Below are 23383 nucleotides of genomic sequence, written 5' to 3' on the forward strand. Positions count from 1 at the left end.
GTGAGTTTACATAAAATGCCTGTCTCATTGAACAGTGTTTTGAGTTAACATATATAAAGAGAAGACAAATATCTCAAGTTTAATATCTAAACTCCCAAATCAGTGGGTAATTACCCAGCTGATACACTTCAGCAGTCCACAAGCTGCACTTAAACCATGTGGGCGAAGATCCGAATCCAGGAGTGTTTTAATATCCTCTAGTTCAGCTAGGTTTGTTCTCAGGTTCATTTCAGGGCTTAGCACCTGATGATATATTCTATTTTAATTAATTCCTTAAGCCATCACTATCAAGAGGAAGAAACTAGGTCAGCTGAAAATTAAATTAAATCTATATTACACAGAAGTGGCTTTGCAGAAGAGGAGAGGAACAACGTAACACTGCTTGGTTTGGTGTGCATTCTAGATCTTAACTTGGACAAGCAACTCTGACTTCCATAGCACCCAGCTTTTCCTTCACAGAATCACAGAATACACTAGGTTGGAAAAGGCAATTTATTCACTTCATACCTGGATTTCTTGCTGCTGGCTATTTTAGGCTCTTCCTGGAGCACAACTGCAAAGCTAAGGATCATGTGGCAATGGTCAAGGCTTGCAGTCATGAATAATAGGTTGCAGGTACTGCAGAGAATAATGTGTAGCTGAGGTGTGGCAGGGTGTGGTGGGAGGAGGTTGTAGAATGATCTCCAATAGCACAATTGGACTATTCTTGTCTGCTAAATAACAAAATGTCTCAAGCAAACATAAATGCACATAAATTCCTTTAATCACCATATTTTTCGGAAATAACATCACTACACTTTAATTTCAACTTTGATTTATTTCACTTGATTCTGGTTTGGGTTTTTTTTAAAAGGTGAATTACATCTGCAGTATTTTTAAAATAAGCTACTGCTATTTTAAATCAAGCTACATTTCCTTCAGTGCTCTTAATTTTATAAATGGTGTGATCCAGAGCTTTCTATAAAGCAAAGTAAGTCTTAAATAATTTAAGTATCTCTTTTCTGAAATACATCCATTTCCTGGAAGAAATGTTGTCAATTTCATGCCTTCTTGGGAAGGAAATAAAACAGAGAAAAGTATTTTATTATTCTATCCACAAGTTTTATAAGAGCAGGAGAAAATGTGCAACAATGGTAGTCCCCACTCCACTGCAGGCACATACTAGGAAAAATCTGTAATTATGTGATTTGTCCTCTTCACATCCTTCCCAGCTCAAATGAAGCTAAAAGCAAAATGAAGAAGGGGACACATTTCTTATTTCAAATTTGTGTGAAGGATGTTATATTTGTTGTCATTCTGAAGACTGCTTGGCTTTAGCTACCATTTCTCACAAAAAGCTTATGGCTTTAGTATAGACTAGCCACCTGCTATGACATGGCAGGAATTTGTCCTTTCCCTGACTGGAGGACAGTTTAGTCCAACTCTTCAGCAGTTATGTCCCAAAGGCAGTGGACAAAGTGGCAACAGCACAACCCAGGTCTGAAAAAGGCTGGTACTGCCTGTAGGGAATGGACTGAATGTGGTGCTGATGCTCTTCCTGTAGGAAATGAGCTGTGATGCAAAAAGGACATAACACAGTGGCAATGACACCGTAGTCTGCATGGCACATGTTCTTTTGATAAGGCCCCACCATTCCTGTAAATTACATTGGGAGCACACTTACACTATCAACCCTACAGACTTTCCCAGGTGTTTTAGTCAGAGAAATTTGGTGATGTACACGTTTACTTCACCTGATCCTATCAAGTTCCTTATTAAGCAGAGGAGAATGAGTTGAAGTGAGTGTGATCATACTGAGATGTAAATTAGTTTTCCAACAAATGGTGCTACTTAGTATTTCTTTGCTCTGCAATAGGTGAAGGAGACAGCAATAGATAGCTGTGACACACAAAACTAAGCCCAAATGTAAACAAATGGACGTGGATTTCCATGAAGCCTGTCATGATGTGACTGAAGCAGGATCATGTTATTGGGCTGTACATCTCCAGCACTCTGGGGAATGGCTGGATGGTGACCAGCCCCTTCCAGCCTCCAGCTTTGCATAGGGGATGCAGTCATATCCAGACACTGACCTAACCAGACACAGAACTGCACCCCAGATTGTAAAATGTGTTTTACTTGGGTGAGTGCAATGACTTTGTGCCTTGGTGTTCTCCTACTGAAGACACCTAGAAAGGAGAGAGGGGCGACGCCTGTCTCTGTGCTTGAGATTGAGCACACACTGTCCCCTGACACAGTACCTTGCCTCAGAGAAGCTGTGTCTACCCCCAGCAGTGGGGGGCTGTGGCTGCACAGCTGCACTGCAGTTATAAGGTGTAAGACTGTACAAGTGCCATCTGAACACTTCCTAATGATCACATTAAAGCAGGACAGAGATAAGTCCAGCTCCTGGGAAATTACACAATCACAGAATCATCTAGGTTGGAAGAGACCTTCAGGATCATCCAGTCCTACCATCAACCTTAAATCACCGCTACACCATATCCCTAAGTGACACATCCAGATACCTCTTGAACACTTCCAGAAATGGTGACTCCACCATCTTCCTGGGAAACTTTTCTCCAATGCTTAACCACTCTCTCAGTATCCAATCTGAATCTCCCCTGGCTCAACTTAAGGCCATTTCTTCTCAAACTTTCAAGTGGAACATAGCAGAAGAGACTGACCTTCCCCTCACTATGACCTCCTTTCAAATAAATAGCCTCCCAACCCCAGTTCCCTCAGCCACTCCAGGACAGGTCCAAAATTTCGATAAGTGGCAGTGGTTTTCCAGGGCTCAACCACTGATTTTTCTGGAGCAGGGAATCTAAATAGGAATTTGCTCCCCTCCTCTTTTAAGCAGCTCCCATGGAAAGGCTCCCTGGGCCTATGCTAATCAGAGATAGTTAAACCAGGTGTCATCCAGACCAGCTACAGGGTAAATCCAAGAAAAAGCAGGCCACTTCAGCATCATGCAGGGTCTGTATAGCACAAAACATCAATCCTACAATCCAGAGCATTTATCCATGCTCACATTGCACGCTTCAGTTGGTTATACCAATAGATGTCTCTTGTCTTATGCAATACATGTGTGACTCTGAAACCCACGTTTGGTTCAAAGCCCTCTTCAATAACAGTAAAATATAAAACAGTTTATAACTTTATGTTCCAAGTGATCTAAAGCCTAGTTATTCTGAGGTATTTGCTAACAGAAATTCAAGTAGGGTTCCACTGATGCCAGTGTGGTTATGCTGCCCCTCAATGAACAAAAGCAGAAAGATGAGCAGGCCCATGGTATTTCATAGCAGAGAGAGGCTAATATACCATCACAGTTGCTGTATTATTTAGCATACTACATCTGACCTCTAATGTCTATTAACACGTATAACTACTTATTTCCTGATGATTTTGGAAATCAAAGCTCAATTAAAAGCTAGGGTTTAGACTGATTTTCAGGTATTCTATCACAAAAGATAGAACAGCAAACAACACATTTCTAACATATAAACTGGAATACTCAAATCCCATCAGGTCTTCTGGTGCTCATCACTGTCTGTGCCCACAAAGCCTTTGTGCAATAGGAAACAAATGCTGGTAGTGGTTGAAACGCCTTCCTTTTCTAAGCAGATATACCTTTTAGCATGCCTTTCATTACATCATTTTATATCACCTCTCTATTTGGAATCTCCACCAAGAACAATCAAAACCTTAATATACTGCTAAATATAAACCAAAAGAAAATACTTTCCTGCTAGAAATGACATAAATAATCCAAATTGAAAGATTACAAAATCACTGTACTTACTATGTGCCGTGCTGCGAACACTCCATCAACTATTGCACAACAGAAGGCTGCCACCACACCAAAGCTGATAAACACGATGGAGGCCACCAACTGAGAAGAGAATAACAGATGGAGCAATGTTTTCAGTAAAATTCTTTAAGTAAAACAATTACACTAGTTTTTCAAGTATTCTGAAATTATGGTTTCCGCTGCTGTAATTCACTTTAGATCAGTGTGTCAGGATGACACTCATGCAGTAGTAAAAAGGCAGAAATTCTTGATGCTGAGTTGACAGACCACCAAGCCTACTAGAAAAAGTTTAAATCTTTCAAGAGAAAATTAGGTCAGCTGCAAGAGTTATTAAATTCAAAGGTGATTTCTTCCAAATCAACTTATTTAATAAAACAGCAGAGCTTTGCCATAGGGACATGGCAAAAAGTCATGTTCCCGTTGGATCACATAAATCTTTAGAGCTTTACTATGTGGTATTATTTCACACCAACAGATAAAGACATCCTTAGTAAGTTAATAACTAGCCTGTGAACTATTCAAAATCTTTTGTCATCCCAAATAGCTTATGCCACAAAAAAATCAGAGATTCACAGGACTGGTACCTGTGGAAGGGCTGGGGTGTGCTGCCTTGGTCCCTGCCCTTGTTGGGGTTTCCAGCCTCAGAGTGGGCACAGCAGAGCACAGCAGAGCTCAGTGAGTGTCCCAGCTGCAGCACAGACAGCACACTGTCTTCATTAGCCTACTAGCCATAGCTTCAGACCTTGTTCTACCTCCCAGACTGCTTCATTCATTAAGCACCATTAATTCTCTCTCAGCAGGATTGTGGATGGTGCAGTGCTGGAGCACAGCTCTGGCACAAGCAGTGTGGTGGTATGGAGGGCTCGGGGTGAAAGGCTGTGCACTTTGGGCATGCTGAGGCTCCTGCTCGCTGTGCTGCAGCTCTGACAGCAACTGCAGGGCTAGAACAATCCCAGACACGGCAAGTTTCCTGCCCAATTCACTCTGGAGAGTGCAACAGGACTTAGAAAGAACATGGAATGCATCTCCACCAGGGACCAGTCGGAGTGCTGTTGGCACACGCTTCTGAGATGACACTGGATTTTGAGGTCCCGCCTGAAGGGTGCAGTGCTGCGAGCCAGGTGAGATGAAGTCCTGAAAGACCAACTCTACACTTGGCAAGATGATCCCCTGGGCTGGTTAGCCCCAATGCCATCAGAAGAGGAAGAGATGCTGTCAATCCTTCATCTCCCAGAGTAGAGGGTTTTGTGACGTTGAGGACTCTGCATCCTGAGTTTGGATGAGTGGGTTCCTGCAGGGTATAAGGTGAACCTAACATGCACTCTCTGGCTATGTTTTTAATGTAATGTCTCTGGCACTTCTCAGGCAAAGTCACAAGAGGAACCCTTTGAAACACCCTATACAATAGGTTCATTTTAATTTACAACAGTATTAAGTTATAGTTAATAACAGCAACAGATTAAAAGATTTTCTTAAAAACTGACAGGACAGCATCTTTTATTGATAGAGCACATGGAAAAGGGATTCAGTTAATAATGTGGAATGTTTTTGTTATTTACTAGTCATTAAGTGCTCCTTCACAACATGTAGTCCTGAAATGCCCAGGTACAAATTACCAAAATTACATCCATACAGTTCATATATCCTTTTGCCTATACAAAATCCAGATCTGCATTACCTAGATCCCATTTTCACAAATCTGTAAGGCATCGCTAACTCACTTGAAAAATGGACTCTAGCTTGAGCTAGGTTAAGCACAGTCCAATGTCAGTAGAGCTTCCAGGGGATGCAGCATTGGTGATTTTCTCAAAAAAATTTATATTGGACAAGTAAAAAACTACAGCCATATAAGCCCGCAGCTTGGACACATAAGTCAAAGCAACATCACGTATTCGGAGATAAGAGCTCTTGGTGAATTGGCAAAAAAACAAGCAACTTAAAAGCAGAAGGATCACAGTGGTTTCTGACACATTCCTTTAATCTCTCCTTAGCTCATGTCTCATGCAATCAGAGGCAAATCAGCACTGCCATAGGGATTGCTGTGGAATTGAATCCTCAGCATGGGGACAAAAGGGGCACACAAACGTGGCTGAGGCTGATGATACCGTCAGATCTTGGGAACCTGCTGCATTCCCCCTGCAGCCAGCTCCATCTGGCTGAAACCCTAGGAAAGCACTGTTGGCTGCCTCACCCTTCAACCTCTGCTAGCCCGTGGCTCTCCAGTGTGGAAGGTCATGTCTCATGAATTTGGTTGTCTAAAGATCTTGGCATGCAATTCATCAGATCTAGAAGGCTGTGGACTCCTATCACTGCAGAGCAGTGGGCTGTGCTGCCCTGTGGCAGCTGCATTTGCTACAGATCCTGATCTCTTTATTTGAAAAAGCAGCAGTGTTTAAAAGTTCTGATTAAGCCATTATTGTCTGATATCTCTATCTTGTTTTTCAAGTCATAGCAGTCAATCAACTAATTAGTGGGCTAAGCCAGGTGTTTCCAAATTGCCTGAGCTCAAGTTGAACTTACTGGAAGCTGACCTCAAGGTGGCTTTTCATTTCACACATGAACAATTTATTGATGATCTACAATCCCCAAACCAACATTTTCCACTCATGGAGATAGCTTAAATCACCTAATGAGTGTGCTGGCATTTCAGTTTCACCATATAGCCTTAGGGGACCACATATAAAGGTGCAGTAAATCACAGTATAGACAGGAGCTATGGAGTTGGCTTTGCACTCCTCTGTCATGTTGGAGATCATCTACCCTTCCAAGGAGTTGTGTGCAAGTCAAAGGTTTACAGCCAGAGCCTGCTGATCTTATCCATGCCTACTAGCAACTACTTCAGTGAGCCATCCCTTTAGAATCAATACCATTTCCTGACTGAAGTCATACTTATTATGATGCCAAAGTGGCAGAATGTGACACTGAGAGCTTTTTATGACTTAAATTGCCTTATAGATATTTGAACGATAAAAGAAGTAATAATACAAGAACAACACAAAAAAACCTCCTTCAAATAAAATTACAGATTTATATTCTCTCTTAAAACTCTCATTGCTTATTAAGAATGTGAGAAACACAAAAAACTGAGCACAAAATTAATTACTTCTGAAAATTGCCAAGACAACTAAATGAAGAGCTGTTGTAAATTCAAAAGCTAATTTTCCTGAGTAGTAGGGGATTGCTGGAGACAGTCTAGGACTGTCTAGAAAGAAAAGCAACAGAGTTCATTTAAAGATAGAGAATGCTTGTTGACATGTGAAAGAAATAGCACTTTTAAAAAAATAAATACTGATCCATCACATCATCTTATATCCATTTTCAACAGCATTATGTTTTGTCAGGACAACTATTCATTATTTATAGGAATATATTTGAACAGCTGTTCAATAAACAGTTTTGCTCTTGCTGTTCCACTGGTGTGCTTGTCTATAGCTATTGCCACCAGAACATGTTTGCACCTGGTTCTTGTATAGAGTACAGTAATTTGGTTATTTACAAGGGAGCCATAAAACCATTTATTAAACACTGAAAACTCTGTGTTTTCAGTGTGGGCCTAACAATCAAACCCAAAAGGCAGTTGTTTAACAGAAGGGTTTTAGCAAAAGGGAGAGCAAAATAGCACATGGAATGAGGGACTTCTGTAACCATTATTAACTGAAGAGCTGTAATCTATCTTCAGCAGTATCACAGAAATATGAAAACGCTTAAAAATGCAAAACTAGTGAACGACTGGACTGCTAGATTCTTGCATGCTGCCTTCTTTCAGAAAAGGCATGCATTTTTTTTCAGAATTCACCTGTCTTGGACAACCTCCTGTCCTTCAGCAGGCATACAACACCACTGCCTGCACCGTCACCCTCCTGTCCACGCAAGACTAGTGAAGGCAGCAGGGGATACACAGTAGCCACGGATGCTAGTCACAGACTCTTGTTCAGCTGCCAGAAATGCACCTGGCACAGAGAGTTGGCAACCAAGTCTTCCACAACAATTCCCATTTTTGGAGATATGAGCTGGCCACAGACCAGACCCAAGAGGTAGTTTGATGAGGCCACCCCAGCTGCAGCCACACTCTCATGCACACACTGCACACAAACACTGCCCCTCAGGTCCCCAGGCATGCTGTGTGCTGAATGACATGCTGCTGGTGACATGTCCCTGCTGTGTCACATGCAGAGAGACCTGCAGCCAACATCTGCCAGCAGACCCAAAGAAAACCACACTGCTCTGCAGCATTAGCACATGCTGGCCACAGGCTGGCACCTCTCTGGCTGTTTCCAACATCCCTGAGGAATACTTCTGGGAGCTAGCTAGACTCTCAGTTCCGGCACATCCCTGGTTTCCTCGTGATTCTAATTTAGCCCTTACCTATCCTCAGCCAAAATGTCTCAGATAATGACAGTCATTTCTAGCACCAGATACTGTGTGAGAGGCCTCACTCTCTCAATTTAGACCAAGCAGATCAGAGACTGAAAAATGCATGGATTTTTGTTTTCAAAATCACCTTGGTACTAGATGCAAGTTACATTATATCTAACAGACTCACTTTGCTCATGCTAAATGGCTACTTCTGCACTGCACATCCCCTAATGTCTCCAAGCATTGTACTGTTCATCAAGCCTCTCTGGGATTCTTTTCCAGGCAGAGAAGGAATCAGAATTACCCTGATCAATGTAAATTGAGAAACACTGTCACTCAGTATTTTTTGCTCTAGAAAGTTAAGTCTTTGCAAAACGCTGTGTAAATGTTATACCACAGGTTTGTAAAGTCCTTTTTTATTCCCACACAGGTTCAAGTATTTGGAAAATAAATGCATGGCGCAGTTTGTTGTAGGCTGCCCCTAAAATTACATTCCCCAAATTACAGTTTAATTCTGTGGGCCTTTTTACTGGTTTGATTTCCCCATGTCCCCAAGATCAGAATTTAATATAGGCTTAAATAAGTCTGCTGCACTTTTTCAATGGGGATGATGATGTAGAACTTTACAAAAACTCTTATCACAAATCCAAAACAGAGAATGATTTTCCACCCTGGTGCAACCAGGGAACTGGAAAAACCAATCTCAGCCAGGAGCTGCATCTGTTACCATAGTACCTCAGCAAGTCTGTAGATTAATAGCCCACAAAATTAAGACAATTAAACTCATTGCACTGCACTGTATTTCAGACGCTGCTGTCAACTAAGCACTGCCTGTCTTGTGAAATGGGTCTGTATGTAAGTACTTCAATTGTGAGTTAATTTTCTCTAATTTGGAATGCCCTGTCCTGTGTGGCCCCTTCTCACACAACAGCACAACACAACAGTTTTCCCTTCCCTTAGGACAAATGTTTTGCTGCTGTCATGAAAGTGAAACATGGGCAAGACTCCTACAGTTTTCACAACTGAGCTAATTAGGAGGTTTCTCACAACACCAGGTAATGTGCTCCACAATTTATGGCCTGACAACATATTCTTTCCAAAGGTTGGTTCTTAAATAATGGCATGGCTGTAATTGAGGCTCTGCTGGGGAGTTGTCACACCACAGGAGATAGGATTACACCATGTTCGTTATTCATTAACGCCAACTGCAGTCATAGCCGTGCACTAGGTACAATGACAGGAATTCGTAACGGTGAAAGACTTTCATGACATGCAGTCCAGTTCCTAAGGGAACCCTACGAAAAAGCTGGAGAGGGACTTTTCATAAGGTAGTGAGAGGACAAGGGGGAATGGCTTCAAACTAAAAGAGGGAAGCCTTCGATTAGGTATTAGGAAGAAATTCCTTACTGTAAAGGTGGTGAAACACTGGAACAGGTTGCCCAGAGAACCTGTGGATGCCACATCCCTGGAACTGTCCAAGGCCAGGTTGGATGGGGTTTGAGCAACCTGGCCTAGCAGAAGATATCCCTCTCCATGACAGGGGGGTTGGAACTAGGTTATCTTCTCTTTAAGGTCCTTCCCAACCTAAACCATCCTGTGATTCTATGATTCTGTGTTGTCAGGTTTTTTAGATTCTAAAGTCTCATTCTTAGATCAAGTGACCAAGTAAGAAAACTACAGCCTTTTCACTGTTGAACTCAGCAAGTCCAGTCATATGTTGTTCAGTTTTACCAGCAAAAACAAAGATCTTTGATTCAGATTTTCTTCCTTCCCTCTGTTATTAATAGCATCTCAGGGCAGAGACTTGAGCCTGTGTGATTGCTCATGGTCAACTCAAAGGGCATCTTCTTCTCCAGTCCTTAGTTTGGTTCCCTGCTGTCCAGCCCTTTCTCCTGCTCTGTCCCAAAGGGCTGCATCCCTGCATCCCAGCTCCTGTGCTTACCCAAACACACAGGAAGCCAATGAAACTCACTCCATAGGCAGAAACTACTTATTCCCTCAAACGAGTTAAATCAGAAGACTGTAGAGAGCGATGAGCACTAGACTCAGTGCAAATGTGAAGGTGACACCATGCAGCCATGACAGAAGGGAAGGAGGCAGAAGTGCTGACAGCAGCTAATAGATTGTTTCACCTGTTCCATGTAATTTACAGTCCTAGGGATTATCAAAGTAAAAGCTAGGTTTTAGCTGTAATGAATAAATCATAAGGACTGGGGTTATTTTGTTGTTTGTGGTCAAGGAGTCTTTTGTTTTACTGCCTGTGAAGAAGTCTGCTGTTTCCCAGTATCATGTCAGGGATAATTAGGAAAAATACCAACAGGAAAAGGCCAGTTGGTGTAACACAGGCAAGAGAGAAGTCCCATGAGAAATTTAAGCAACCTCACATACATAAAAAGATTGAATTAATTAGATAAACAAAGGGGAAAGAATACAGAAACCACATGAGAGTTATAAATTATTATGCCAAAGAAAAAAAACAAGATTAAAATCCCCTTTCAAAATTAAGGTAGAATTTTCATTTGGAAAATTTATCTTTTTTTCTTGCCTCGCATCCTTCCTGAAGGGCAAAATTGTGAAAGTCAGGATTTGCAATACCTTTTGTTACACCTTAGGTACTCACAGTTAATTTTTATCATATGTAGGCATCAGTAAAAAGTAGGCACACTGCTTTCTCTTCTTCTCTTCCAGTGGTATTGCTGCTCAGCTTTTGTAGATAATTCATCATACAGGCTACACACAAAGGCAAGGGGCTGCACAAGTGTCCAAGGATGGGAAATGTGCAGCAGGGTGACTTCATGGTCCTAGCTCTGCCCCAGCCCAAGAAGGTTTATGCAGAACAGTTGAGTAAGAAAAGAAAGAGAGCACAGGTTCTGAGTGTGCTTACTCCAGCTCCTAAAGGCACACACAGACATCTTTAGGACAGGGACTACTTCTTCACTGGTCAGATGAACAGACTGCTCGAGTTGCTGGGAACTTTACTTGTGCCATTTGCTGTGACAGTTTGTTATGGAGATGGGGGAATTCAGCATCTGACCACATGGACACATGCCCGGGGTTGTGTGATGGCTGGGCTGCGCCCCATGACTGGAGGTGGCTCACACAGCCATGTTTGCTTGCTATTTCCCTTTAGGGCATGAAAGCCCATAGTTCCAAACTGTCCCCTAGTACCCTTGATGTTAAGCTCCTCACAAGGCCTCCCCAGCCATTCACCGCCGAGCGTCCCTCCCGTCCTCCTTCCCTGCTCCCTGTCAGATGTGCCATCCTCACAGCTGATCAGTACAGCAGCTTAAAAGTCCTCTGCAACTCCAGTTACCTAGAAGAGTAGCATGGAAACATTTTGCCTTAACATTGTACTGTTCAAATAAAACGTTGCATGCTAACTCTAACAGTTCCCTTGTCTAGGTCTCTGTTGTTTCCACCCTCTAGAAATGTTTTCTTGAGCATTAATCCTTAACTTATACCAACGCATTTCCTTTACTCTTTCTGTAGCTCATCTTGTCTTTTTTTCTAACCTGATAAAACATAAGAAGATACCGTTTATGTGAAAAAGGTTATATGAAATAAAATATGAAATAAAAACAAAGTTTCCTATATTTTTATTTTCAAGAAATTAAAGATTGGTGGGAATTAAATCAATAGCCATTATGAAACACGAAACAAAATTACTGGGAAAGGTTACCTGATTAATACATTCTTTCTTCTCTCATAATCTAATATCAGCTACAAAACCAGACTTAGAATAGCTACAAAATGATTTCAAATTGTTTTACAAGCAAATCTCTACTAGAATGACCAATCTACTGAATAAAAACCCTATATCAAGCAGTTTCTGTGCACTTAAGACTTTGAAACTGGAGTCACCATTACACTGCAATCAGAGAATGAATATGATATATGTGTAAATGAACACATATTAAATTCAAAATAATTCCTTCACTGATGAGTAAAATGCTTGTCTTGATTCACTTAAAATGCCACCACTGATGATGCACTATCAGGTCTCCTGGGATTTTGGTAGAATCTTAGACTTCACTGGAGTCCAACAGATATTATTAAAACATTTTTTTTTTAAATGAGACTGAACTGTACTTGTTTTACATTTTCTAAGAAACAGAAGGAAACCTAAAATTTTTTTTTTTCCTGGTGCAGGGTTAGTTTTATTACCACTGCTCTTTTAAGCCTCCACAACATCTAAGAACCCCAGATCATATCCCAGTAACCATTACTGCAGTTCCTGATTTTCCTTCTAGCAAGCAGCACATTTTGTCCCAAGTTTGAATTGATCCAACTTCCCTAGTGGCTGACCTTCTCTACTTCAAGGAGGTGCAGTACATATGCTCTGCTCTACTTTTCTTCCATCCCATTAAATTAGCTGCTGACTGTATGATCAACCCCCTTCCCTCTGTTTCAGACTCTTACTGCTATGTAGGGGAGCACTGGGGCTTCTCATGGCAGTTCAGTGTAGTGTGCTTTTCCAGATAGTGCTGTTCTCTGGCCACCTTTATACAGAAAAGAGTAATCACCTGGATCTCACAGCTGAAGAAATGCTAATGGTTTTGGAACCAGCTTAATCAAGTCTTAGTCTAGTAGGCACTTCAAACTGGTATGAATTCCCCTTTGCAAACATCAGCAAAAGCACTTAGATAAGAACAGTTAAAAATGATTACACATTTAAGGACAAAATTTAGTCTAGAAGAAAAAACTAAATACAGCATTAAAAGGAAAGGGAGCAAAAGTGAAATAAATTTAGATTCACTGATAACAGTGCTGACATTATCAGAATTAATCACATACTTCCTTTCATGGATGGTCTTTTATTGCTTAAACCGGAACAAGGTCACTTCATGACTTAAACAGCTGTTCAGAGCAGCATGAGAATACCAAGCCAAAAATACATAGGATACCATGTGTCATAAAAGTTTATGATTCCTGGTGAAAAATGGTGGAATTGACATAGATCAAGACTGTTAGAGCTGACTGTTTTAGCAGCAAGAACTATTTTTACACCAAAGTCTCTGTTTTTACAAATCCTCTTTCACTACACAGTGACTGCATTGGTTTTTGAAGATACACACACACTCTTTATCAGAAATGCACAAATTACAAGTTTTCATGTAGTGAAATTCTACCTACAGGGCTGGAAGATTGTCCATCAGGGATGCTCAGCTGTTTAATTTGAGCTAATTCTTCAACAAGAGGCCCAACAACTGCCTGTCCTTTTCACAGGGCACACCCCACCTCACTTTCTTCACCATGCACACACCAGAACTCATCCCAGGTTCCTACTGAGACTTTCTATCCCATGCTCCTGCTTCCTACGAAGAGTAATTGACATCTTTATTGCTCCAAACACATTTCATGGGTCATAAGGTTTACTTTTGTTTTCAACTGTGTGACAGCAACACTTTCATTACATAAACAACACAAGAAAACAAACTGACAGTTAAAAAGTGCCCTATTATACATTTAATCCTATGTGCTGTTCCCAAGCACAGATCTGAAAGGAACCACATCCCAAAAGACTGCCATTTAAGATAGAGAACTTAAACTGAGTTGGTGTTTTGAGTCTCTGACTCAAAAGAATGGTGACAGTCTTTAAAGATTGCAGTACTGAAAATAAGCTGTGGTGATGGTAATATGTATTTTCATTCATATAGGTATATATCTTCTTTCTGTTTCTATAGAATTTAAGCTTCCAGAAGCAAACTAAAGTAATTCTGGTTGCTGAGGAAGCTCCCCAAATAGAACCCAAAGTATGTCTTGCAAAAATCTTTCCTTTGTAATCAGTAATCCATTTCTTTCTTCCAATGGTAACAGTGAAAACGTGGTCATTTCTTATCTGAGACTGAGCTAATCCTATGTTTTGTCACAAGGTGAGAAACCTGAGGTGGGTAAGAGCTGGGACTGGTACAACCAGTGGACCAGCACGGGGTTGCGCGGGAGAGAAGGAACTACAGTGCTAGGCTGCAGGTGGAGGTACTTGGTGGCATCTCTCAAGGTATGTCAGACACAGCCCTAATGATGGAGCACAAAGATTGCTACAGACCTGGCTGTGCTTCCCATTACAGCTTTGCCAGCTGAAACAACCTGGCACACACATCTATGAAGAGCATAAAAAGCATTTCGCCCAGTAAAGACAAAATGTCAGTGGCACAGTGGCATAGACTTCTTTGTCATTATCACAGGTGTTTGCAGGACATGTCAGCTGTAAATACATACATGTACATATGTGAGCATATATTACAGATCATGTATTATGTGGTTATAATGTCATAGTACATTTCTATATTATAATATTTACATATAAATAAATATTTGCATGTCTAGCTGATGAATCTGTGCTGGTAAAATCTGAAAGCATACACCTGTAGACGTGTAATATGAAATGCCAATCCATAAGGAACTAGATCAAGGAAGAGCGTAAACATCTCCCACACCTCCTTTGGTAATTTGCACAGTGAAAGCATCTATTTTTGAGTCCCTGAACTTCAAAATTCTCAAACACTGTTGGGAAATTTATGCTATCTATCTTCAGGCATTTAACTCACTGACAACACTTAGATGATGGTTTCACACCACAGAAAGCTGATATAACAAATTATTCCTAGCAAAAGGGACAAGTCTTGTTCCCTCCTTTCACAGATTTCTCTCTACCCTTACCCAGTCAGGTAACCTTACCCTTACCCATGCAGCCCCACCAGTTAACTTTTGCTGTCTAATGCTCACTTGGCTGTGAACTTTGTTACTCACTTAACCAGTGGAGAATATTTTTAGCCAGGGCAGGGAAGAGGAGGAGGAGTCAGCAAGATAGAGGAAGGAGCAAAGGAGGGAAGAGAAAAGATCTCTTTGTGTCAGTGGGTATTTACATTTATTATAAATTGGAAATCACCACATTAAATGCACGAGGTCAAAGAACTGCATAAAGAAATCCAAAGTATTTTACTCAGTCTTTATTAATGGAATATATAACATTAATAACAGCAAAATGTCTCTCATAATATTATACTGACTAAAATAAATTAGAAACAACTTTCCCACTTATTTACATTTTCCTTGCCCATGGAACTTCTTCTTTTAATTTCCCTTGTCTTCATTTTCGATGGTGCTTTCATACCCACAGATATATCACCTATCTTCCTCCTCTGCAGCTGAAATAACTGAGCCTTCAAAACATCTCCAGTTATTCATTTCACTTCTATTCCTGTTTTTGCTGAATATTCTCCTGCATTACAAGGAATAACACAGATGTCCCAGACCTACCATGGATAGACCACATTCCAAATCCTTCCCAAAAAGGATTAAAAAGATGTCTCAAAGCTGATCCCTGCAAAATAAGGCAGCTAATACCCAAAACTACACCATGCTTATGGGCCCTCTATACATAGGCTGCTCTGCTCTAAACTCAAAACCAGGCAGAATTATAGTATGATATCTTTTGTAATATCCTCAGTATTATAGAAGTATAATTGTCACTTAACACAGGATTTTTCTTACCACACTTCAGCTAACTAAAACTCCAAAATCTAGTTTAAGCCACCCTTAAAGGCCTCTTCCAGAACCTAAGGAGGGAATAAGATGCCTCTGAAGAGCACCTCATTATAGTCTTGAAGAGCTAGTCATGAGAGAGCAGGAAGATGTTCTCAAAGAATAAGCTGCTTGAACTTAACAGCTAACAAGATGCTGTTATATTTTGAAAAAAATGCAGACACCTAAAGAAGAGCCTCTCGAGCTCATGCAAGTGTCAGTGTCAACCTATTCTGATTATCTTTATATAAATCTTGTCTGCTTCTGAAATGCGTAGTTAGATCACACTGCAAAACCTAGCACACATTTATGACTGAAAAGGTATTAGTAGGTATTTTCAGTTTCAATCATTTTAAAGACACTAAACAAGAGAAGGATGATTACTAATTTCTTCCATCATTAATGTTTTTACCTCAGCATTAATTGTTTTTCTTGGAACTGTGTGAAATATGAGCATACAGAAAATCAACACTGATAGAAAGAAGTGCTTCTAACTTTGTCAGAAGCTTGAGTTTAGGAGAGAAATAATACCTTGGTAATTACAAAGATTGCCTTTATGTTTTCTGCATTTCCCCTGCAACACACTAAAGGCTTCTTCCATTTATTTGCACAGGAACATCAAAGATAGTCTCAGGGGATCTACAGAATTTCAGTGGTCTTTCTTTATTAGAACAAGCTGCTTTAATTATCCTAATATGAGATATGAAATCAATCAGTAATTAGTATATCTTTGATCAAAATATGCACTAGAGCCAGTTTCTTCCAGAATGTTTGATTTGCAAACAGCAAATGAAACAGAATGTTTTTGAACAGAGCAAATTAGATATAAATATAGCAGTATTTTTGGGGGGTGCATGTACTAATAACCATTACCTTTACATCTGTTTCAGAATAAAGGATTTTTTGAAGCAGTTACATGTGTGAGTCAGCTTTCAGAAGAGACAAACCTCTTTAAGTTTTTTCAAAACCAGTTTATCTTGTAAATAGATTACGTCCATCAGAAAATGCCCACTGGGCATTTTATGTAAAGTCTGGTGTCAATAAAATAATCAGAGATAATATTGAAATACTACCTCACACAATGTCAATGCAGGACAGGGATGCATGCATTGTCAGGGAAGTCTATCATCTGAAAACAGAAGAGAAAATTATTGCTTTGTTTCTCCAACTTCAGCTGTAGTGTCTTTTCAACACTTCATTTGAAATCTAACTCTTGTTGACAGAGATTGCGAAGCAAGCGTATTAAGGGACCTAAACTTAGCATCCCTTGAGAAGGCACATGAATAAATAGCTTTGCCTTTTCTGTCTGTGTGCAGAGCTCCATGTTTTAACCTTCCTCATGTTTTCAAATTCTGCTTTTGCTGGAGGTGATGCCTCCATCTCTCTGAATAAGTCAAGGACCAGTCTGAGCACCAGGTTTATATCTGAGTATATCCTAGACATGTCAGTGAGAAAATTAAATGTTTGTTAACCTGAAGAAAACATGAGGAAGACTGAACAGTGGATGAATTTGGGTGTCAGACCTACTGCAGACAACTGCTTCCATCCTAAGTACCAAGGTTTGTGCTAACTCACATCTCATGAGGGGTCACTCCTGCTCCAATGACCCCTCCCCATCCTCCCTGTGTCCTTTTTTCTCCCATACCTCAGCCCATGCCCTTCCTGCCTGCTCTCTGCCACAGCTGTGCTGCTGTCGGTGGTGCTCCCACAGCCCTGGTGAGGGCTCTTGCAGGCAGCACTGTGATATTGCAAACATTCAAAACCCTGACAGCTATTCTGGTGCCCTTGAACCTCCCCACTGCACCTCTCCATTGCTCTTGTAGGCACCACAGCTTCAGGGTGCTGATTTTCACCCTTGCAAACAGAATGGTGAGGCTGGCATTGGAGAGACGTGTGAGTGGAAACTGTGAGCCAGTGCTTGGTTTATCCATTGGGTTAGCTAAAATTACATGCATGGTGTCATATCGACATTGCACATTTATAGAGTGATCCATTTCTGGGTGCAAGCTCCTGCCACCCCCACATATTTTCTGAGGAGAAACCTGTTACATCACTCCCTCAGCACTACTTACTTACCCTCAGCTCTCAGCTCAACTCTGCTGCCATGAGCCCCCCCGCACACCCAGCCTTCCCCACTTCTGTATGTAATTTCAGCATCTCATTTCCTAACTGGAAATACTTTGTCCTGTAATGCGAGGAGATGGCAAGCAAGCAAACAAGTGAGGACACTTCACGTCTTACAATCAAATCCATTTGATTTGAGCAGTATCATGTTTTTCACCCATCCGGCTGGACTAAGTGTGCCTTACACACTGCTCTTCAATCCATAACCTGCTTTGCAGACTGCAGGAGATGCAAAAAGGGACACTGACACATTATGCTTGAAATGCCTTCTGTCTGCCAGTTAGAAACATCCAAATCAGTGCAAATCTTTAGTCACAGGGAGATTTTGTTCTGCTGGTGCCAAGCTTTGCATATCACAGCCAAGCACAAATGCTAAGAGCTGAAGTGAAATCATGCTAGTCAATGAGGCAGAGCCTGCTTCTTCAAGCAGCAGTTCCTTTGAATTAAGGGTTATACCTTGGTCAGCACAATGAACTCCCACTGCGGGCTCTGGGATGCCAAGAAGGAGGTCAAAGAAGTGCAACATTATTAATGTCATGTTTTGAGAACAAACCATTGCCCACTCTGCCTAACCGTGCTTTTGTTCTTTCTCAAACTCCATGCTCATCAGTTACTGAGTGCTGGGGTTTTACTGTACTAGTTCTGCTAATTATTATATATTTTATATTGCATTTAGCATTTCATCAACCATGAAAGAACCTGGACTTATAATTGATGTGTCACAGTGAAACAGAACTTCAAGACAAAAAGAGAAATAGATTTAAGTAGAATGGTCAATTTGAAATAGACTTTTTTTCTCTAGTGCAATTGCATCTGTATTCAGTTTCAATTTAAATAACAAATAAAAAATGAAGTATTGAGTCATTTCAGGGGCCAGATAATTGTCAGAGCTACACTGGGTTAAATTCAAATTATACTGCAGTAACTGCTCAAAGGTAGTCTAGTTAAAATAGAAGCAACTGAGTAAGCAATTTCTTTTCCTTTCCACTGCCTTCTGTCCTGCTGCAAAGTATATAATTTTTAGGTACAGGAATATAACATTTATGCTACATTTATGTGCTTATATAAGTCTTCACAATCTTACTGATGGCTGCAAATTCGTTAAAGCTGCCCTAAACCCTTCCAATCAAATATACTCAGTTATGTCCCAGAGAATAACTACTGCCTTCCATTGTAAAACCTTTCAATCTCATTTCCACAACATTGGAAACCATCAGCTCAGCCTCAGCACAGACAGTGTTAAAAGACCCACTGTGGATGGTTCCCAAGGCAAGAAGCGTAATTAAACTTTCTAGTTATTCTCTTAGTCTGTTCCCCAGAAACCCAACCTTCCAACAGCCATAATATGTAAGTGTTACAAGCGGAAAGCAGTTTTCCTTGTTCCACGCTGGGAAATGCAAGCAGGCACTAAGCCCAAACATCCTGGACACTAATGTCTCCTCAGTCCTTGTGTAAATGACACAGCACATCGAGGAATACATACTTTAACCACTGCTTACCCACCTTATGGCTTTCTCACACATTTTACTTTTGCTAAGGACAGAGCACAGAAAACCATGAGGCAGAAAAGTGAAAAATCAAACAACCCTAAAATGTTATGTCTGTTAGTAAGGTAGCATGAATGCTGTGGAAGACAAAGCCATTTTCATCAGCACTGAGCCTGCAACTAGGAACCTGCTATTCATCCTGGTCCCTGATGCAGAAATCAGGAGCAATAGTCTTAAATAAGCTGTTTTGTTACTAGCAAAATTAATGACACCTGACCTACTGCAAATTTTTGTCTCACACGTCATGTCCATTTGGATCCTCTACTTTAAATAGTGGTGAGTTGACATTGCAGTGTTTACCACCATGGGGGAACTAGGTCATAATTCTCTCCTCTACCCACCTGTGAATCTTCCTGAAACTTGAGGAAATTGCACACATTTGAAGTCTCTACCTCCCTCCTGAATTTGCCTGAAATTGGTCAACACATTAAAAAACATAGAATAGGGAACAGAAAAAGACAAATACTACAGCTTTATAAATCTTCTTTGTGAAACCCAGCTATAAACAGAAGTTAAAAGCAAGGGAATACTTGCATATACACTACTGACACTTACAGGTAACGCAAAAGAAGAGTGATGTTATGAAGGAGTGATATTATGACTACTTGTAAGTAAAGTAGTTACTTGTTAGCAAAATGCAAGCTAAATCCATCAGTTCCTCCTCTGAGCTTAATACCACTCTTGATTTACACCAGTGAAAGCTCTGCATTATGAAATTAATCATATTTCATGATGCTTGGTTATAATCAGTCTACTGTGAAGTGCCCATTGGACATGCTATTATTCAACCAAGACTGCTATTTTTCGCAAAGAGAGGAAGGAAAGTGCTAAAAATTTCTACAAATTCCTTCATCCTTCTTAGTACACCTTCCTTTACCTGGGTGCCCCAAGGACTTTCTATGACTTCCTCACATAAATAAAAGCAAAGTATTTGGAAAGCCAAGCTAAAGCTACAAACAAATCACATGGTATCTCAGATCCTGTCTGTCATAGCCAGGGAATCTTGACAGCAAGAGCTCTGGATTTTTTCTTCTATTTAACACATATAGTTTCAGGAAACTGTTCCTGACTTAAACTTCTTGTGCAGGATGAGATCATCTGCTAGGGTGGAGCTGATTATGTAGCTTGTTGCTGCTCAGACTGGTATGTTGCTCTCTTCCCATCCTTTTCCCAGTTACATGGTCCTGGCCAGGCTCTGGCACTTAAGTGATTCTGCCCTCTATCAATTCAACTCACTAAACCAGCAGCAAAGTAAAACAAAATAAGCTGCTTCTGTTTTGCCTTGTTCAAAGGAAGTTACTGGCCCATTCATGCTTCTATAAAACTTCTCAGAAGTGGTGAAACAAATGACTAACATTTCGAGGCAGATGAAGCAGTTTTAACTGGAAATCTCTGCTTTTCATGTTTAATACAGTCTGATACAAAAAGAAAAAAAAAATTAAAAGGGCTGTTACTTACTATTTGTCTTCTGTTTTCTACCAGGTAGATGCCAACAATCCCTAGGAAAGATCCAAAGCCAAGCTAAGGCAAAGAACAAAACCAACAGAAATGCATGAGGTCAGCTTATCTGGACAACACACCAACACATACAGTGATATCTGAGCTAATGCACCACACAGATGGGCTATATGGGCAGGTCAAGGGAAAAGGTGGAAGTTACTCTTGGACATAAATCATATAATGTAATGGGAAATGGCCAGGACTGCAGCTCTTTGATAGTTCACTGCAAAATCTGTCATGTAGTAAACAGAAGTCTGTATAGACACACTACTGACTACTGTTACTGTTGTCATGTACAGTTTTACAAACCGTTAAGCAAAAACTAAGTAAAGTAGGAGAAAAAACCACTTACTTTTGTCCACATATCAGCATTTTGAAAGGCTGTAAAGCTTTAGGCAATTGCAGACTGCTTTTCTCAAAAAATGGATGCGTTCCCACCATGCAAATGACCCAAGTTCAAACCCTTACTCTTGTTTGATTTTAATGATTAGGTGCTATCACATAACCCAGAAAAACTCCTTGCTAAAATGCTAAAAGTATCAGTACAGTCAGCTCCATTACCAACAGCCACAGGAAAGAGGGGAGGAAAGGACACTGAAGTAAGCTGGCCTTAATGATCCAGTGTTGCTTCAACATCGGGATGGTAGGAGAAGTGTCCTCCTTATGATGGGCACGTGAAGGTTTGGAGCAGTAGAAACTCCTTGGATTCATGGTTCCAGCCCCTCTCTGTAATGAGGCCACTGGACTGAGCTCAGAGCCTCTCCTCCAAGCACAAATTAAGTTTTTAAGGACTACATGTCCCAGCCAAGGGCTTAAGCAATGCCCGTAAATTCCTTGCTGTTACGCACAACTGCTCACAGCAGAAAGCAAATCCCCTGCAAGCACTTTACTCGCTCAGTATCACAAGAGGAATCCATCACTCAGTTTCAAGAAAGCAAATGTAGGGAAAGGAGATTTGCTCTTGAGTGCTTTGGGAAAATTTATGTGAAAGGGAGGCACAAGGACTAAAAGCAGAGACTTTGAAAGAGTAGGCAAGTGCACCCATGCTGACAGCTAAATAGTAGAGATACTTGGAACCATGAGCAAGGACACTCTGTTCAGGGGACAGCAACTTTGTAAATTAAGATAACTACATCAAAATGACATCTGGTTCCAAACCCCATTTTTCATTCCAACAGGAACAATCCATAAAGCCTCATTTATGGCTGATGTAGGGAACACAAAATGAGTAATATCCATGAGAATAAAAAAATGACCAAAGACAGAAGAATAACAATTAAATCAGAAGGAGCAGAACAATAGAGATCATGATGAAAGCCACAGCATTACTGAGATTGTTTTAGGGTCATATGAGCTAGGTTTTTGTCCATTTAGACAACAGGCTATTTGGGAACTCTGGGAGGCCAGGTCAGTGTGGTGCTGGGACAACTGGACCCTGTTGAAAGAGTATAAAACTAGCAAACAAAAATAATACAGTAAGTAGTCCCAGAGAAGTGACATTAAGTATTTAAGTATAAATATTTATAAGGAAATGAGGCTGAAGCAGTTCCAACTCTGTCTTTGCAGACCGTTCCAAAAAGACAGTCCAAACAGATGATCAAGCAGTAATCTATTAAATGCAGACACCTTCTAAAGTGTAACATTATATTAACTCGTCTACACACGGAAATATTTTATGTTCAATTACTTTGGATGCATAAGTTCAGGAAATACCAAGCACTATAAAGACATATTCAGAAAAAAGATTTTTTCAAAACAAATTACAAGAGACCAATATTCAGGGAAATCAAGGCACTTAACTCTTCTTGAAGCCAGTAGGAACTTGGCAGAAGCCAAACTACTATGGATCTAACCCTGAAGACCTGTTCTGCAAATACTTCTAGATACAAGCAAATCTATGCCAGTGGATAGTGTTACTCATCTTCACAGGTGTCTTCAGGCAGGGTAAATTCTGCATGTTTTTTAAGACCAAAATTTCTTACCGAAGGTCACTGGAGATTTCATCTCATCTACCAGCTGTGAAATTAATATTTTACTACTGAAGTCTGTGAGAAATAGACCTTATTTTTAATTGAAATTAACACCGTCTCTCCTCATATTCTTGCTTTTCTCTGAGCCCAGCAGTTAAATATTTAGTGACAAATTCATTCCCTAGCTTTAGGCATCTAAAAGTTTGGGATCAGGGTTTGCTGGTTTTCTAAGCTCCCTCTACTGTCAGCAGAGAAGAGAAGCACCTTTTGAGGGCCATTCTGTACATTCTGAAACAGGTGATGGTAAAAGGGAATTCTACCCCTCTGCTCTGGTTAGACCCCATCTAGAGTGCTGCCTTCAGTGGGACCCCCGATATAGGAAGGACATGGACCTGCTGGAGTGAGTATAGAGCAAGGCCACAAAGATGATCAGAGGGCTGGAGCACCTCTCCTATGAGGGCAAGCTGAGAGAGTTTGGGTTGTTCAGCCTGGAGAAGAGAAGGCTGCAAGGAGACCTTATTACTGCCTTCCAGTTCCTAGAGGTGCCTTACAAGAAAATGTGAAGAGAT

At 40.7% G+C, this 23383-nt stretch overlaps 1 protein-coding gene across 3 annotated transcripts in view; it reads right to left on the reverse strand.

Moving 5' to 3' along the window:
• TMEM255B (transmembrane protein 255B) overlaps positions 1-23383 on the reverse strand; it is a 66372-nt gene that overhangs the window by 32212 nt on the left and 10777 nt on the right. Inside the window, exons 3-4 of one of the 3 annotated variants that reach the window (XM_032100486.1) lie at positions 20803-20865; positions 3785-3874 (exon numbers count right to left, since the gene is read on the reverse strand). In XM_032100486.1, the coding sequence (XP_031956377.1) occupies positions 3785-3874; positions 20803-20865 (153 nt within the window). The remainder of the gene's footprint in view (positions 1-3784; positions 3875-20802; positions 20866-23383) is intronic. The other 2 variants (XM_032100487.1, XM_032100488.1) reach the window with 2 other exon arrangements.

The sequence above is a fragment of the Corvus moneduloides genome, chromosome 2 (genome assembly GCF_009650955.1).
Source record: "Corvus moneduloides isolate bCorMon1 chromosome 2, bCorMon1.pri, whole genome shotgun sequence".
Lineage (NCBI taxonomy): Eukaryota > Metazoa > Chordata > Aves > Passeriformes > Corvidae > Corvus > Corvus moneduloides.